Genomic DNA, 19,028 nt, shown 5'->3' on the forward strand with positions numbered 1-19,028 from the left:
GAAATGATAATGATGGCCAAGCAAATCAGAGCAACCTTTATCATACAGTTGTGTGTGTGTGTATGTGTGTGTGTGTGTGTGTATAATTACATAATTTATGCTCTCTCAACATATTTCACAAATGTGGTCCAATATAATAAATTAGGCTGCATATTAAATCGCTAAGCTTATTATGCATAACTGAAATGTTCTGGCCTCTGAGTTTCATCTTCCCATTCTCCCGACTAATCTCTGATAATGATCTTTATATTTTACATTTTTGTGCATTCAAGGTTTTCATTTTTTTCTTTTTGAGCCTATGTATAAGTGAGGTCAAGCATTCTGGCTTATTTCACATATAATGCACAATTAATTTATCCATGTTATTGAAAATATCAGTATCTCCTTAAAAATGCTGAACAATATTCCAGTATGTGTGTGTGTGTGTGTGTGTGTGTGTGTGTGTGTGTGTGTGTATGATACATTCTATGTCCATGTGGCAATAGACAATGGGACTATTTAAATATGTTGGCTATTGTAAGTAATGCTGTGAACGTGAGTATTCAGACACCTTCACAAGCTGATTTCATTTCCTTTGGTGTGTGGTCAGGACAAGGGTCACTGGGTCATGAGGTGGATCTCTTCCTCATTGGTTTAAGAACCTCCATGTTGTTTTCCATGATGACTGCGCCAATGTGCATCTTGCCAACAGGGAACAAAGGATCCTTTTCTACCCTCATTAACACTTCTTTTTTGTTGGTAGTAGCATTCCTGACGGGTGGGAGGTGACATCTCACTGTGGTTTTAATTAGCTTTTGCTTGGATAATAAGATATATTACATTTTTGATAGTGACAGTTGGAGGATTCTTGTGCCTCAGGGACAAATTCCATCTGATCATTGTTTGCAAGGTTATAACTTGCTGCTGAATTCTAATTACTAGTATGTTTAAGATTGTTACTTTTGTGTCCATCAGAGATATTGACCTATAATCTCATTCCATCAGTCCTCTTCAGCCAGTCCTAATTAGTTGGAAAGTGGAACCGGAAAGGCTAAATGGCTGGAGGCTTCTATAGGTCCAGGGACAGTCAATGGCCTAGTGTCCCTTCAGATGACATTTAGGACAAGGTCCTGGAGGCTTGCAAGGCTTAGGACATGTACGAACCCAGTGACTCATCTGAGCACATTTAAGCAGAGTTCAGGTGGTTCCAAGGGACCCTTCTGTAGGCCAGTGGAACCAGGGATAAATTCTAAAGCCAGACAGATGGCTTGAGTGAGCATCTGATATTTCTACTTCCAGGTCTTCTTGTTTATCCTGTTATACACCTTAAATGCCACTCCCAGAACCTCAGATTGGGGAGTTAGGGGCCCCCTCTTGAGGCACCTTAGTTTGGCCTTAATATCAGGGAAACTCTGTGAGAACAAGTAGGTCATTAGTAGTTGCCTCCCATCTGGAGACTATGGTCCAGATTAGTATATTGTAATAAAGCCTTGGTTAGGTGGTCTAAATGCTGAAGGGTTTCCATTCTTGGATAATTTCCTGGAGCTTTTCATAATTGATGGCCTGATGGGCTGCCTTTCTAAGTCCTGCCATGAGGCAAGTAATGAATTTGGTTTCTACTAATTACTCTTACAAATGAATTATAATACTAATTGGGGTCCCAATCAGGGACTGCTTTAGTGCCAATTGGATGGGTAAGGGAGATATGATGTACCTTATCAGCATAATTTCTAGCTTGTTCCCAAACTTGCTGGGCAGGAGAGTGTTAGGCAAGATCATTTGGATATCATGGGAGGTCAAATTATGATTGAGTCAGATATTGAAACTCTTTGATATGTCCTATACTTGACGTATAGGATGCAATATGCTATTCTATCTGTTAAAGGTCTGACAGAGAAATGCACATGAACCTGGATCACACCATCTACCCCAGCCACCTTGCATAGAGGACACAGAGATGAGGGTTGGGCAGGAGTAGCTGATGGAGGGACTCAGGGAAAAGTTGCTGCAGCAGCTTCATTAGAAAGGGAATTGTGGTATAGGGGGGCGCTCATCCGCTGAGTTGAAGGAGGAGTCCTGGATAGGGTATTCTATCCCTTTGGAAACAGGTGTAGGGGAGGTGAGAGCTTTAGAGGACTTGTGTGAAAGAGTAAAAGTTGCAGAGAGAAAGGGATTAGATAGGAGAAGGTCTGAACATATGATATCTCTTTCCATTTTCCCAAATGCTCACAATATTTGAAAAGATCCCTGAAAATATTGGGTTCTAAACTGCCATTAAGTGACCATTTATAGTCATTATCCAAAGGATATTGAGGCCAGATCTGATTGTGCAAGTGGATAAGTTTTGGGGGGTTTAGATCTAGGGTGAGAGAGATCCTCGATTAGCCAGGAAGCAGCTTAGGGGACTATGGGAGGGAATGGATAAGGAGCCACCCATGGTGAGATATAAGATGTGAGTTTAGAGGTGGGGCATCCCCCAGTCTCTAGTATCATCTAGTTGAGAGGATGGTTACACTCATGGGGTCATCACCACTGCTGGGTAAGCATTATGGCAGGAGCCCATAGAGGCACTTGGGTGCCTGGCTGGGGCTACACAGTACGGGCAGAAGCTTGTAGAGGTTAACCCAAGGCCAAGAGGTAGTCTCACTAGGAACAACACCCAATCACCTTCCATAGTTTTTTCTCAAAACCCAGGACCCAAATAAAAGACTCTGTCAATACTAGGGATTAGCCGTAGCTGTGATAGCTGTGACTGGGGGTACTCTTGACCACATGGTAATCCTTGGAATGCCAGAGGTTCAATGGTCATTTCCTGGGACCTGTAGTTCTTTTAGGTCAACTGGAGACAGGGGTCTTACCTAGAATGTCCAGTGGTGGGTGTGGAGAGGGCGTTCAGCAGAATGGAAGGCCTGGTCCCATGATGAAATTTGGATTGGGGCCCAGGGTCACTCAGTGTCCCTCTAAGAGGGGGAGCAGGCATACCAGGGAAACTGATCCCAGGGTTTTGGCACCAAAATGAAGGGAAAGCATGGAATGAGAGACTGGTAAGTGAGAAATGAAAGATGGAGATCAGGCAGAGAAAAGCATGAGAATTTATTTTTCAGAGATGACAAATAAAGGCCATCGCTCTATAGGAGAGAGAGGCAAAACAAGCTTGGGTTATGAGACATTTATGGGGCAGGCTCAGGAATCAGAGCTAGACAGGTCCTAATGCAGGCAGTTAGGGGTTATGTTGGTTTGAGGGAGTGGTGAGGCTTGCTCAAACACACCCTTGGGTGGGAAAGTGAAACTTTTTCCTTAAAATGGCAGCTATCACTTAAGATGGCCATCCATATGCTAAGAAAGGACCTTATACCCAAGAGTAAATGGGAATTCCTATTCCTCGACATCCTCAGTGAAGGGACAATGTAGGTAATGGGAGAAAATATTCTCCAATATTTGAATGACCTAGGATTAATATCCAGAATATTTAAGGAACCACAAAATACTAACAAGAACCAGAAAACACACAATGTATTTCACTAACACAGGAGAAAAAGACCTGAATAGACACTCCTAAAAGAAGAAATACAATTAACCAAGAAATATATAAAAAATACTTGATAACATTAACCTATCAGGAGAATATAAATGAAAATGCAATTATTCCACATCAGCCCAGTTAGAATGGCCATTATGAAAGAAAGAAAAATAACAAATGCTGGCAAAGATGTGGAGGATTGTCATGCTTTAAGATTAAAGCTTAGAACTCTGAGGTCACTTGTCCTGACTGATGACATGTCTCTTTCATTACAGAATGGAAACAGTTGAAGTAAAACTCATTATTTATATGTAGCAGTGGGTGGAATAGTGTTCACTAAGCCTGGGAAATCCATGATTTTGACATTTGTGATGGGTGTATTAGCAAGGTTTGTGGCTCAGTCCATTATGATTTTTTGTATGCTTATTACTGTTTACAGCAGGAACTAGAAAGAGAAGTAGCAAAATCTGTACAAGAGCAATTTCACACCAATGGGGCAAATTCCATTTGGATTTGGCATTTTCAAATGAGAGAGACACAGGCATGGGCTCAGCTTTTGACTTCATGGGCAGTGAGGGTGAGGCCAAGGTGCTGCTGTAACAACAAAATCACTCCCATTTCACTCAACAAGGTGTCCTGCAGTGCCACCCATGGGGCAATAACAATAAAGCTTCATTTATTTCAGAATAGAAGGGGTATTCAGAAGCTCTCCCCACAATGAAGTATTTTTGAGGTAGTAGATTTACACAAGGTAAACAGGCATGGAAACCTCACTTTTGTACCCTGTAGGTATACACAATTCTTTAGTCACTGTTCATAAGAGAAAAAAGGAACAAAATTACAGGTTGTATTGGAGTTTCTTTTCATTTACATTTACTTCACACTTCAAGTGATTCATAAGTTCAAATGCCTTTAGAATAAACGTGGACAAAATTCCATAAGTTGGTTAACTCCTTAATACCTGATAAAATATATTTTACCACTCATATTCATCTTTAATCTCACAAGTATCTAAATGTTGCTTTAAATTCTAAGAATCTCATATTTATCTGTTTCTCTTCTCTAAGTATTTTGTGCCTTGTCTTGGGGAAATGTTGCTTATACAATATGTCATCCTTGGATAATATGTTTAATTTAATTTTACAAAGTAAAAAAAACACTTTTTTTTACTAAATAAGTTTTTCTTTTTAATAATCTTTTCACAAACTTTTAGTGCAGACATCTCTTTCTTCCCATGAACAGTAAAAAAGGAATAAGTAGGCTGGATTGTCACATTTATTTATTAATTTTTATAGCTAAATTTATTTTATAGCTAAATTTATAAAGCACAATCATAACATTTGCAGGTAAATGGATGGCATTAGAGAAGATAATGCTAAGTGAAGTTAGTCAATCCCAAAAAAACAACTGCCAAATGTTTTCTCTGATATAAGGAGGCTGACTCACAGTGGGGTAGGGAGTGGGAACATGGGAGGAATAGATGAATTCTAGATAGGGCAGAGGGGAGGGAAAGAGAGGGTTCAGGGGATTAGCAAGGATGGTGGAATGTGATGGTCATCATTATCCAAAGTACATATATGAAGACACAAATTGGGTGTCAACATATTTATATACAAACAGAGATATGAAAAATTGTGGTATATATCTGTAATAAGGATTGTAATGCAAAACATAGTACATATATGAAGATATGAATTGGCATGAACATACTTTATATACAAAGATATGAAAAATTGTGCTTTATATGTATAATAAGAATTATAATGCATTCTGCTGTTGTGTATTTGAAAAATAAAATCAATTTAAAAAGATATTTTGCATGTTGTGTAGAAATCTGAAAAAAAAAAAAAACCCACAATAAATAGAAGCTGCTTCCTTAGGACATTGCAATCCCATCTCTGTCCCTTCCTTTGTCTTGTGCTATCAATAAATAAGTTTCCCAGTCCCAAATAATTATTAGAACCTCCTCTCTATTTGCCAGCTCCAACTATGATACAGGGGGGCATTCCTACTCCAAGATATACAAATGTTTCCCAAGTACAATATGTTCACTGGGGAAGGATGGCCCACACCCCAGCACCCTGGGCCCTGCCTGGCCTACACTTAGCCTCAACTGTCATAGGGCCTGAGAACCCTGCCCAGTGGCCCTGCCCAAGTTACTTCTAAGGATGGGAGTCCCCAGGAAAACCTGCACCCACTCTGTCCTCACTTAGCCTACAGTGACCCCAACTGTCTGAAGACCCATGAGAATGCTTCCCAGCTGAGCTTCCTGCCCCAAAGTGCCTCTAAGATGAGAGCCCTGTTGAATGGAGGACTGTCCCTGCCAGACTCTGACCCAGTCCTGCCTACAGTGAGTCCCATCTTTTTTTTTTTTAAAGAGAGAGAATTTTTTTAATATTTATTTTTTTTAGTTTGCGGCGGACCCAACATGTTTGTTTGTATGTGGTGCTGAGGATCAAACCCAGGCTGCACGCATGCCAGGTGAGCACACTACCGCTTGAGCCACATCCCCAGCCCTGAGTCCCATCTTAAGGGCTATGGAAATGCTGCCCACGTTTCCTGCCCAAAAGAACCTCTGTGTAATGGGATGGAGCCCCCTAATGAAGGATGCTGGGTGAGGTCAAGGGGGCCACCAGAGAGCCCCTGCCCCTCTAGGGCTCTCTTTCTGGAAAAGAATCCAGAAATTAAGACTCAGCCCTAGCCAAGCTGGCAGAGGGTCTACACCTGTTTGTCCCCCATTATATAGGAATCTTATCTAGCTTCTCTAAGGGTAAAAGTTTGACTAGGAAGGAATGGTAGGGCCAGGATGGCAGGGAAAGTAGGGGGAAAAGTTCCTAGCCCCAATTCTCCAGGCTTCAATTGATAGTCTCTTACATGACCATTATCTTCACCTGGCCATCCTCATCTGCATGGTAGAAGAAAGAAAAGCAGGAGTTACTGTGCAGGCTGAGGAGTTCCTGGGGCTTCTAGATTTCATGTAGCAGTTGCATAATCTGCTGTGCATTGGGATTCTCAGGGGCAGAAGCTACCCTACCCTCTCTTTGTGCTGGCTCCATACTGCCTATAAGGCTCACCTCTCTGTGGGGAGCTGCCCTAGATAAACATGCCTTTAAGTCCTGATGTCCCAGGATACTGAGCAATTATTGTGTTCTACAGTAACTAGGGTGTTACCCCAGCTCAGATAACAAGGTGTGGCTCCAGGTGTAGTTGTCACCAACTGGGGTTGAATTACATTCACCTGTTCCTTCATAATCCTCTCCCTTCTGCCTTTTTTGGATAGAATGTTCTAAGAAACAGTGTCCTCCCAAATAAAAGCCCACTTCCAAATGTGCTTGTGTGCTCTCTTTCTCTCTCTCTCTCTCATCACCCTCTTGTAACCTTCTCTTACCCTGCTTTGGGGATCCTGAGGCCAGAGATGGGGAAGCCATTGTGAAGCTCATATAAAAGGTACTTTGTGTCTATGTGGTATTTTGCATCACCTCAAATTCACACAAGTGACTTTAGTTCAACTGCCAGAGCTGGATGGGGGCAGCAGTTGGTACCCAAACCAAGGGCACTTGGTGTGAATTTGGTGGGTTTCACTTGGATTGCGGGTGCTTTTAGAAATTTAGAGTAATGGAGATTGAGTTATGAAAGAAAACAGATTGCAAATGAAGAGAGAGGAACGTTAATCATAATATGGGGAATTCATCATCTTCAGAGAAGGAAATCTACTTAATGATCCTGGAAACTTTAATCAATCATAAGAGAAAACAGATCAAAAGAGCTGAGCTTGCTCAATTTCTAAAAACAGTCAACAATGTTAGTCTATGGTTCTATGAGGAGGATTCGCCTAATTACATACTTGGGAAAGACTACGTAGAAAACAGTTTGAAAGTTCCCTTTCTGCTAAACTACTTAGAAGTACAATAGAAAATATTCAGAACATCTGGACTGCCTTAGAAATGTGTCTTTTTGCTGACCAAGAGAAAATCATTGGTCCTTCCGAGGAATTATTGGAAGGGCTGCAAAATGCAATTAGGAGCCTAGAATAAGATGGACAGCCTAGCACAGGTCCCAGGGAATTTTTCCTGTCTATAGCTGGACTAAGGACAGAATCAAGTTATACCAAACCAGTAGCTATTAAATCTCAGGTAGAAAGCCTTGGGGCAAAACCACAGTCTAATTCAATTGCAGCTGATTGGGACAGAGAGAATGATTCAGGAGCAAGTCAGGTATGGGCTTGCTGGTATGGGCATGGGCTAGAGAAGAAACTAGCCCAGATTGAGTTTCAGGAAGGGAAATTCAAGATGGAGGGGAAGAAACCACAAGGGAGATCCCAAAGAAGCCAAGCTTCAGGATTCCAAGGATTCTTAGTCCAAGGGAGAACATGAGCTAGGTATGAGTTTTAGCAATCTGCAGTTGCAGATTGAATAGGAAAAAAGGAAATTTGGATAAGGCCACTCCCCTCAGGGAGAATGAGATTTAGCCTCTCCAACATGATGGTGGCCAGGCTCTCACTGCTTCAACAGACCTTGTAAGCCATGCTGGGGCAAGAGGAAGATGTTACAGGTTTTCAGCTTTTTAAAGTTTTTGAGCAGGTTAACAAACAAGATCAATGCATTCAGGGCATGCTGTGGTTTAACATATGCATGCAGAGTGTTAAAAATCTAAAGGTGCAGAAAAATGCTTGTACTTATGTTCCTAATTCACCATTTGTTCAGAGTCTGATTGGATCCATTTGTAGTGAGCCATTGCCTCTATAATTGGATTATGCTAGCCAGAGTATGCCTATCTGGAAGTGATTTTTTATTACGGAGATCAAACTGGACAGATTTATGCATGGAAAGGAGTTGCAGGCATGGTTTTGAGGCTCCTCTAGATATGTTAACTGGTAACAGATCATTTGCACATTTAGAACAGCAATTAAATTATAATTTAATTATGATTATGATTTGCCAGTTTATGATAAAATTAGTGTGTGTTACAGAAAAACCTGGAGGGAACTACCAAATAAAGGCAAAAAAATTTTGGACTTTAGTCAGATTCAGCAGGGACCAGAGGAAAAATTTTCATATTTTGTACAATGCATTTACCAGGGAGCAAATAGATAATTGGTGATTTGAATGCTTCAGAGGTTTTGGTCAAACAATTAGCTTTTGAGAGGAGATCCAAGTGCATCCCATTACCGCTTGCGTGCTGCCCTACTTGAAAGTTTATGAAGCAACTGGACCTCCCTGAATATACTTGAACCATCCTTGCAATGAATCTGCTTCATTACTTCTGGTGTTCACAAAGAGTCTTTGGAGAACAGGCCCCCTTCAGCACTCCAGGCTGTGAACTGGCCACACCCAAATCTTTCTCATCTCCTTAAGTTCTCAGAAGGTATTGTGGATCTGACACCAAGGGAGTGGGTGTGCTGGGTCAACTACTGATCACGTGAGTATATGGAAAATTCCCTCCTTGGAAACCATCTCATCAGGGGAAGTGTCTCTCTTCCACTTGAGGTCAGGCAGGAACTTCCACTAGTCACTGATGGTGGAGACGAGGAGGCAGCTTCCCTCCACAGGTGAGAGCAGTCTCCTGAGGATGACCTTACTTAGCCCAATTCTTCTCCATTAAATGCAGCTGATGCTCAAGTCCTCTTGGGTTTTTTTCTACATTCAAGTTCCAAAGAGTGACCCTGGGCACATGGACACTTAACATGTAACAGTTTCTTTCAATCCACTTTGGGCTGCTAGAGAGAAACTATCTGCCTGGAAGAGTCTTTCTAAGGGTGACTCTGGGCTGTGGAATATGGGAAACACCTGCTAGGTGAAAGCAGCTCTGCTCAGTCTGAGCCCCAGAGCCCCTCAGTCAATGAAGGAAGTGGAGCAAGAGGTTCTATGTTCTGGAGAGTACAGAATGCAACCTAGTCAAGGCTAAAGGAAAGTGTTTGTGTCCATGGATCCAATTCAGTGACTCCAAAGGTCCCCATTTGGCAAACCCAATTGTTACAGGTCAGAACCCTTCCCAGGGAGAAGGGGGAGTTGACTCAGGACCCATGGTATTCTTGGCATGCAGGATAGAAGAGAATCCCCACAGGACGCAGCTGAGCACATAGACAGAGGTCTAGGTTAGGATAAACAATGCTGAGATGGGTGGAAGGCAGCAGCCAGTGCAGGCTGGGATGGATGACATGGCCAGGCTGGTGGAGAGCACGGATCCTGTGGGCTTGCATCCCACTCAGCATGCAGATCTATGACTAGGACAGCACAGGAAGGCTCCAGAGCCAACACGTGTTCTGGAGTCAGATTGGTGTTCAACTTTGCATTGGCCCAAATGACACTGATGACTCTGCAAGTAGAGGAGAGCCCAGGTAGACTTGAGTGTCAGGGGTATTGTCTGAGGACTGTTGCAGTTCTTAATGTCATCTACCTGAGACGGGTCTTTCTAGTGGATGAAAGCGGCCTCCATGCATGGAGGATCAAGGAGCACAAGGGACTCCTGCTGGGAGCTCAGAAGAAAGAGAGACATTCTCTGAGAAGGTTTCCATAGGACAGGCCTCCTCATCTCCTCAGCCTGCAGGGAGTCCTCCCACCGCCCCCCCTCTCTCCATGTCAGATCCACCAATCACTTCTCAGAAATTCACGGACTAGCTGGATTAGGAATTTCGGGGCATATCTCTTTGAACTTCTGGAGAGCTGCTTTGTGTGCTTTTCCCAGTTTCCATCTGTGGCACAGGAGAGGCCTGGGAGCAGCTACAATTCTCAGGGTGTCTAATTACCAAGAGTTTATTGCTCCAGGACATGTAGAAAACCTTAGTACACTGTGACCATTTCCAGGCTGTGAGGCTGGGAGGGTGTTTTGAAAATATATGTTTCATTGGTCTTTTTTCACTTGGAAAACTAAAAAGGACTAAGAGAAGTGCTGTTGTTTTGTGTGAGTTGTGTGTGTGCATGTTACTATTGGAGGGCTTGTTTCTGTTTGTGTGTGCAAATACACCTGTGGGTTTAGAAGCCTTTTGGTACAGATGTTTTCATATGAAGGAAGATCCAGAAAGTATTAGAGGTTGCACGTTTTCAAAGCAGTATTGCCATTTCAGCCACCTGCACGGGAAACAGAAACATTTTCACGCTTTCACAGTTTCCCATGTTATACTGATAGGGAGATCTTCAAATCACTCTCAGACCACACTTTGCCATTCCAATGAAGCCTTTATTGTGGGCCAGCAGGGGACACTCTACTCTCTAAAAGCGAGCTAGTCAGAGTGGTGCACCCCCTTCTCTTTAGCCTCCTACCGAAGCCAGAAACACACCAAAGATATGTTTGGGGGGTTTACCCAATGCAAGCAAGCCAAGTCACAGAAGCAGGAGAATGCAGTCAGGTGATGGGAGGCTACGCCAATCCACATGATCCCAGTTACCCCAGGTACACCAAAAGCCCCAGATACCCCAGTTACACCAACAGTGCCCAGTCACCCCGGTTACCCCTAGTTGCACAGAGCCCAGTCACCCCAGTTATACAAACAGAGCCCAGTTGCCCCAATTGAAGAAACAGAGCCCAGATACCCCAGTTACAGAGTCACTGCCCAGTTAGATAGTTCATGTTCTAGAGGGTCTCCACAACAGAAGGAAAAACAACCTGCCCCAGTCATGACCTTTCTAGTTGGCATAACTGTTTCACCGAATGGAGTTCCTAAGAAAAGTGGATTCAATAGACTAAAGACATTGGTCTCATCACGACCAATAGGTAGTGGCGGCTGTCTTTTTGGGGAGATTGTCCTTCAGGTTTCAAATTGGAATGGAAAAATTCAGAAAGGACCATACCAGTCTGTTGCAGAAATATGAAAGGAGTCAGAAAGGAGGGGTTGCATTATGTTTTCTGTCACCTTTGAGATAAGTGTGCACTAATTTCTCAGGTGCCTCGGGATCTGAGCAAGGTCCCCTTGCCCTGTGATCTGAGAAGTGCAGTCTTGTCTCTGGAATTCTTGGTGAACCAGAATGAGAGGGAAGATGAAGAAGAGCACATGCTGGGGCTCCTAAAAGAACCTGAACCAACACAGATACCAGCTCTGATGGACAGAGGTTTCACCTTAGGTATTCATTGGGACTTTTCCTAGGAGCACATGGAGGATTCTGTAGGGTGTGTCTACAATAAAACTGAGAGTTGATGTGCAGGTTGTAGATTGACCTGTAATGTCTGTAGGGGGCTCAAGGGTCTGGCTCCTCCCCTACCACTGCAATCTGTAAGAATTCCATGTCTCCATGCTCCAGGGCACAGGAAAGACCCACAACCCGTTTTTAACCTCACTGTCACATGCACACAGGTGACTGATCCACCTCTGCTCATCAGAGAACCAGGCTCCATTTCAGGGACCTTCTTGGCCCTATGCCTGCTCAAGGGGGAGAACAGGGGCACTCCTACTAATGGACATGAGATGCATCATATGCATGCCTTTTTCTGGTCTAGTCATGGTTCTGGCACCTGGGTGTTCTGCACAACTTTCTTTTAGACCCTAGTATGCGTGAGGTGGGCCCAGAACAATGTACTCCTGAGTGCACACCGTGGAGCAGATACCATTCCTTCACCCTCTGCATTGTCCAGACTAATCCCCCCACCTCTCCACCCCTTCCTTCCCTTTCTAAATGTGCGTCACTTGGTCAAGGTTGCTCACAGCATGGGTGGGAGAAGGAACTCCTATGATAGTTTGGGGGGCGGGGCAGGACAGACCCCTGTATGTATGGCACTCTCCACATCAGGAGTGGAACTAGGAAATGTACAGGAAAGCCTACACTGAGGGAAAAATCAAATCTGAATATGGAATGCATCTCAAGAGCTGCTTGTCCCAGGCATCAGTGTTCACATATCTCCATTCTTTCAGGCTCCAAACTCAACTTGAGGAGCTCTCTGTTTCTCCTCCCTGTTTTCCTGCAAAATCACCTGCCTGTGGATCAGAATCCACATCACCCCAGACTCTGTCTCTGAATAGGGACAGCCATGTCAGTGCCATCTGGAGAAGGGAGTGTCCAGTTGACAAATCTTGGCTAAAATACCACAGAGTCATTCTGGACCCTGGACACACATGTTCCTAGACATAGGAAATGGGGACTGGGTGTGAAGGACAAGAGCTCCTTCCACCAGCTGAAGTGGTTCCACAACTGCTCACAGTTAGGAGCACCCGGAGAGAGAGTTGAAAAGCATCAATGTTCAGGCCTCCTAATCGCAAGTGACTTCTTTGATCTGGGATACACACTTTCACCCATTTATTATGGTAGTATGGGAAATCCAGTGATATCCTGAACTGCACCAAATGAATGATCTTAATTGCCACGTGGACATCACCTGAGACATTTGAGATGTCCAAGTCGTTACAATTGAGCACCAAGACACAACAAATGCAGTTTGCAGGAGAGACAAGGTACAAAGGCATATGCCTATTGAGCACTCCAACGATGCACACAGTAAAACATGGGGAAAATTGGATGAGGATTCAGAGAAACGTCAAGTACATGATTATCATAAGGGGCAAGAAACAAAAAAAAAAAAATAAGGCCAGAGAAATTGTCCACAATGCTTTCCATGGCCACATTCAAGAGTCAAGAAGGTCCACTGCAGAACAGGACAGAGGTCCCAGTGCTCAGCAGGTGCTACACTCCATGCGGTCATAGGACAAAAGGGACAAACTTGAGCCTTCTACTTCTGTTCCACTTCCGTCTCTACACCTGAATATCCACTCCATTTGTCATCCCATAGACAGCCTGTGGAAGGTGACATGAGCACATTGGACAATCCCCTGGAAACCCCATTCAGAGGAGTCTCTCCTCTGAGTCCTGGACAGGTGGCTGTGCGTCAGAGGCAGGGTCCGTGGCTGTGCCAGAGCTTTCTGAAGTCCCAGCCTTTGCTCCTACTCCATAGCTAGGAAGGTCCTGTGACCCTGGTGCCACCGCTCCTGCATCTTTGCTTCCTCAGCGTGAGAGACCCTGCAAATCATTGGAGCCCCAAAGGCCATTCTTCCCTGCTATGGTGTGCCTCACTCCATGTCACTATCCTCAGAGGAGGAGGATACCTGAAGGTCTTCATAGAGGATACTCACTGGCTCGTGGGAGCTGGGCCTCTCTGACTCATCAAGATAGGGAGGTGTGTCAGCAAGAGCACTGGTCTTTGCAGCAGGAGAGGAAGGGAGATCGGCAATGAACCTGGATCTCCACCAGTTCTTGTGCATTCTCTTGAAGAGCATTTGGAGGGGCTGTCGGGGAACACAGCTGGGTGCTGGTGGACTCGATGTGGTGCATGGCTCGACTGGATTCAGGAAAGGGCTTTCCTTGGGAGGGCGAAGATCCATGCTGGAATCATGGGCTGGAGTTTTTCTGGTCATCTGGGGTGACCCTTTTAGTCTGATACCACTTGTGTCTTGCCAAGCAGGCAGAGACTTCCTAGCCTCCGAGCCTGGCCTGCAGGTGTTCCCCCCTGGAGTTGGACTGTGCCCCAGCCTGAGTTTCTTTGGGGAGTGCTGGCCAGTCTGGATGTGGACCTGAGCTTGTCTCTTGCCTGGGGCCTGGAGGCTGAGTTTATGGCCCTGGCCCTGTGGACAAGCTGCTGGCTGCAGGCAGGGCTCTTTGCTCACATCAGGACACCTGGCTAGTGATGGAGGGTGGAGCACATGGGCCCCTCCGAGAATATTGGCAGAAGTCTGGGCAATTTTAGAGGAGACAACCTCTGGTGTTTCAGGTGCTTTCTTCCCAATGAGGGCAGGGTTCTGCCCTGAGTGCCTTGCTGCCGGCTGGATGGTGCCCGGGATGCTCACATCCTGTTTATTCTGGATCCCCGGACCTGAGTGGAGTCCACCTTTGGGTCTCTGAAAGGGATGTGTGCTAGTGAAGGTGAGACTCTCATCCGAGCTCTGGACACAAGGCTCACTCTCCAACACGGAGCCCAGGACACACCTCGTCCTGGTCATGTGGACGGGCAGTGGCCTACTGGGTTTCTGGAGGAAAAGACAAACACAAGAAACTTTCCTGAGTCCCTGAACTCAAGCACCAACAAGGCCCACCTGAACAGGAATTGGACTACAGAACATAGAGTGGAACAGGAAGAGAAGTCATCAGCCCAGGAAAGAAAAGGGGCGCTCCACCTCCACCTCCATGACTATCAGCCAAAGACCCATTCCAAGAACGACTTGACATGTTTCAGGGCACACTGGGAAATATCCTGTTCTTAATCGGAGGTCTCATGCATTGAGATGGGCAGGGCTCTTTTGTGTGTTCTTCCATGGGATGTCGATGGCTAATGCTCCTCTCAGCAGATGTGGCCACTGAGGAGTTGGCCTACAGAAGCTGATAGTGTTCTCCCACTTTCAATAGGAATATGCCTGCATTGGACATTGTGTCCTTTGAGAGGTTGGAGTCAACTCTGCCCCCATGAGCCCATGCACCACATCGTGGGGAAGATGAAAAAAGTACCACACAAAACTGGAAAGAGCAAATGTGTAAGACCCCCAAGCTTGAGTCCCATTGGGCTTAAATGTTGATAGCAAATCCCTCAGGCAGAAGGGCCACAGAGAAGGAATTTATCAGGCTTCTCCAGGACACCAAAAGAGCAGGCCACCATGCACATACTCACCCTTAGGTAGGCACTGGGTTCTGTCTCTTCCTTCCATTTGGGTTGCTGCCTCTCCTGGGGTCTCCTATAGGTACTCCATGTCTGGAGTAGAGCCTTTCCCCGTTGTTCCTCTTCTTGCCTGCAGAACACACGATGGTATTTGGATGGATGCAGAGGAGGGAGCAAAATAAGAGGTGCCCGTTTTCTTAGTGTCTCCTGTGCTACCCTGGGTTCTCCCCCAAGTCTGTGCCTTTCCTCCTACAACACCCAGTCCCTACATCCAGGAAGCCCTTCTCATTTATCACTAAGTAGTTCCATGTGGACACATTGCTTTTGTGCCTCCCGTGGTCATGTTCCTAGTGCTGCCCTGACCCCCTTCCCTTTCTGAATTGAATGCACAGGAGAATGTGCTGCAGGCTCTGGCTTTGGGACATGGAGTCCTTGTCTCTCTCTCTCCATTGACCCAGTCATTAGCTGCATGTGAATGTGTGGAGATGACTATGTGGAGAAGGAGAGACACCACCCCGCTGGAGTTCCATGCCTGAGGCTTGGATCCCAGCTTCCCCATCCCTCACCTCTGCACCTGGCCCTTCATTCTGGCTGGCTGCTCACAGGCCCCTGTGTTCTGGAGATTGCTAGGCTTGCTTGGTGCCTGGTTCTCCTTCTCCTTCTTTGGGCCCAAGGGTTGTGGGGCCAGCGCACCATCCCAGCGCTTGATGGGGCATCTTCTGCTCCTCGCAGTGTGTCCAAAAGCCCCACAGTCCTTACACTTCAGCTGTCGGTGGAAAAGCACAAGTTGTCAGGAGTCAGCCCAACCACAACCAGCTCTGCCCTTTTACAGACAAAGAGAGATTTTAAGTCTTAGTTTCCTCTTGTTGTAGGTCAGGAACTCAGGCCTGTGAACCATGAATTTCTAGGGATTCTAAGGTCCTAGAACACGTTTGTGGAATCACCTATTATTCAGGGGCACTGGAAGGAAGGTTTGGATGTTGCAACTTGAGGAGCCTGGGCCAGATTTCAACAACAGGACAAACATTGGGATGCATGGGTTTCAAGTGGTTCCAAAAGATGACTACTCCCATCCTAGGAAAGGACTAAGCTGAGAGGAGGTGCCCGGGCAGGTCCTCGTGGGGTGGAATGGGAGAATTGGGTGGTAGAGGCAATCTGAGAGTACGTCACCACGATTCTGACCTGTGTCGGCCCCTGGCTTCCCATTGCCTCCAATGTCCACATACCCTGGGGTCCTCCTCTTCAGGGGGAGGAGCCCTATGCCCCACAGCTCCCCTCTGCTGGTGCTTCTTATTCTGGATTTGCATGAGGCTCGGGGCCAGAGGTTGTGAGGCATGCTCTGCCGACTTTCTCATGTTCTTCAAGTCAGGTCCCATTCCCTCAGATGCTGACATTGGGCTCTCCTAGATCCAAGAGAAAAGAAAAAAGTGTCATGACCAAAGTCAAGATGGGATCTTTCATTTGTTCTCCACATTTTGGCATGGAGCACATCCCATGATCTGGGGAGCCCAGTAGAATAGGTGGAGCACAGATGGGTGCACAATCAAGGGAGAGTAGGCCAACTACTGCGTTTGACAAAAATAAGATACTCCATGCTCTTAGAATTATAGCAGAGTGAATGCATGATTCCTGTAGGTACACTAAAGCAATCTTAACCAAAGGGAACAATTTTGCACCTCATAACTCATCTGGGTGCTACCCCCTATTCTTTGCTCCAATCCATCCATCATGTGAAGTAAATGGAGTCTGGATTTTTAACTGGATTCAAACCCTACTCTCTGTCTCTGTCTCTCTCTCTCTCTCTCTCTCTCTCTCTCTCTCTCTCTCTCCTGTGTAGCTTTTGAAGTAAGATTACTTAAACTTCCTGGGTTTCGACCCCTCACAGAGTTATGAGAAAATGAAAGTGCTTAATAATTCTGAGTCTGGCACATCACCAAATGTTTAGAAACTCTTAGCTGACATGATTCTCATTTTCATCACTGTTATTATTCTAACACCCGGACCACCTTGCTGCAGCCATTCTTTCCTCCCCTGGGTTGGCACCATGAGAAACATCTCTATCCATCCTATCGCCCCTTTTATTTCCTTTCTGAATTCTCACACCACAGTTTTCTTTCACTCTAAGTCTATGTATGAAAAGAAGATCATTTGCTTTCTCATAACCAGAATGTAACTAAAAATAAACTTTCCACTGAAAAATTAGAAAGGTTGAGCTGGCAATATAGGACAATAGATGGTTTTTTTATATATATAGTGACCATTGGCACTGACTTAGTATTGCTTCCTTGGGTGTCATTTCAGAACTGTTTTTTCAGACCTATATCCCAAATGTTATTCACTGATGCCCCTAGCAATATTTACTTCATGTCAATATGACAGTTATCACACTCTCAGGGATACGTGCAAACTGGGATACTGATTCTGCAGACATAGCTTGCAGGGAGAATGGTGGCTCATCTGGTAGGTATCCACTTCTTGCATGATTCTTTCAGAAAAGAGTTATGGAGTACTTACTATTTGCCAGGGAGGGAATCCTAACTGCGACTGCGGCCAGGGAATCAACAATAAATAGGATGTTATCTCTGATCTCAAGAAAGTCATTGAAAAAAAGGTTATTTCAGAGAGAAAGTACAAAGACCATTATGCAACACAAAATGTCCTATACTACAAGTACACTTGGTTTATTATGTGCCCATCCAACATAGACCAAAGAAGTCAGGAAAGGTGCTCAGAGGAGAAAATAGCAGAAGAGTATTTGGAAGATTGGATAAAGTTCGGAGAGCTGGAGAAAAGATCTCCCATCTTATTAAATAAAGTCTTGGAAGCTCCAGCTGAGAAGGCCAGGTGCTCTTGGGAGACATCTACCACATCAGTGTGGCTGTGATTGGAGTTGGAGTGTGAGGTGAGTTGGGGAGAGGGGACATATTGCATCTATCTCATGCTATAAATATCTAGGCTTCACCTTTTCCTTGAGGGTGGGCCATTCTCTCTCACAGTCATCAGTGGTGGCTGCAGTGATAGAATTCACTGTGGTTACATTCAGCCCTCATCCTTCTTGGCCCACATTGGTCACAGCATCACACTTCCTTCAAGAGCATGCTGAAAGCGCTGGCACTTCAATTTCCCTCTTGACAAGAGATGGCATGATGCTAACTCTACATTTTACAAATCAACTCACCCACTAGGTAGGTGAGAATAACTTTCTGAAGTTTTGTGGTGTGTATTTTAAATTACTGGTCATCCCAAGGATGAGAGAGAGAGGTTCTATATTCCACAAGAGGGAAAATACTTTAAAAAGTAAATAAATTTAAGTGCCAAATTAGTTTAGACACTTTTAATTTTATTTTAAGCAGAGGAATTTGATATTTTTGTGAAAAGTCAATAGTACTTTACTTGATGTAGAACCATACCATGTAACAGAAACTTTGAAAGGGACCAGGCTCTGACAACCTGGACAATATAGTTGAAAAATTCAGTTGAAGTATATGGGGCTTGTGGGGCTCAGCATTTGAAGCTGGATTTTACTTTTATAGCATTGTATAAAGATAAATAGGCATTCAAAAGTAATAGGATATATATTGGTGTAAAAGCGGAAGAAATAAATTAGTAGATGTAATTTAAAGCACAGGAAATGGATAGGATTGAGTTTAAAGATCTGAAGCACTAAACTATCTCCTTAGATTCAAAGGCCTATGTTTTGCCATGAATGCCAAATGTATTGGTCCCCGTGAATCTAAAATCTTTAGGGAAGGAAGGAAATGGCAACCATTGCAGAAAGATGAGCACTTGGTGTTTGATAAATGCCTGCATCCAGATGGTACCATTAGGAGTACCATCTAAGAGATGGAAGATGGTATATGTTTTATAATTTGTCAAAATAATTACAATGTGGCTCACATTGTATCTGATCAAAGAAGGAAGTCAGGAAATAACATCAGATGAGGTCAAAGGACATCAGACA

At 44.7% G+C, this 19,028-nt stretch overlaps 1 protein-coding gene across 1 annotated transcript in view; it reads right to left on the minus strand.

Moving 5' to 3' along the window:
* Positions 1-13,490: 13,490 nt before the first annotated feature.
* The window catches only part of LOC144250228 (protein FAM90A26-like), a 31,727-nt gene continuing 26,189 nt past the window's right edge, over positions 13,491-19,028 (minus strand). Inside the window, exons 3-5 of the mRNA XM_077792721.1 lie at positions 16,294-16,470; positions 15,642-15,833; positions 13,491-14,444 (exon numbers count right to left, since the gene is read on the minus strand). Coding sequence (XP_077648847.1) covers positions 13,491-14,444; positions 15,642-15,833; positions 16,294-16,470 — 1,323 coding nt within the window. The remainder of the gene's footprint in view (positions 14,445-15,641; positions 15,834-16,293; positions 16,471-19,028) is intronic.

The sequence above is a fragment of the Urocitellus parryii genome, chromosome 14 (assembly GCF_045843805.1).
Source record: "Urocitellus parryii isolate mUroPar1 chromosome 14, mUroPar1.hap1, whole genome shotgun sequence".
In the NCBI taxonomy this organism is placed as follows: Eukaryota; Metazoa; Chordata; class Mammalia; order Rodentia; family Sciuridae; genus Urocitellus; species Urocitellus parryii.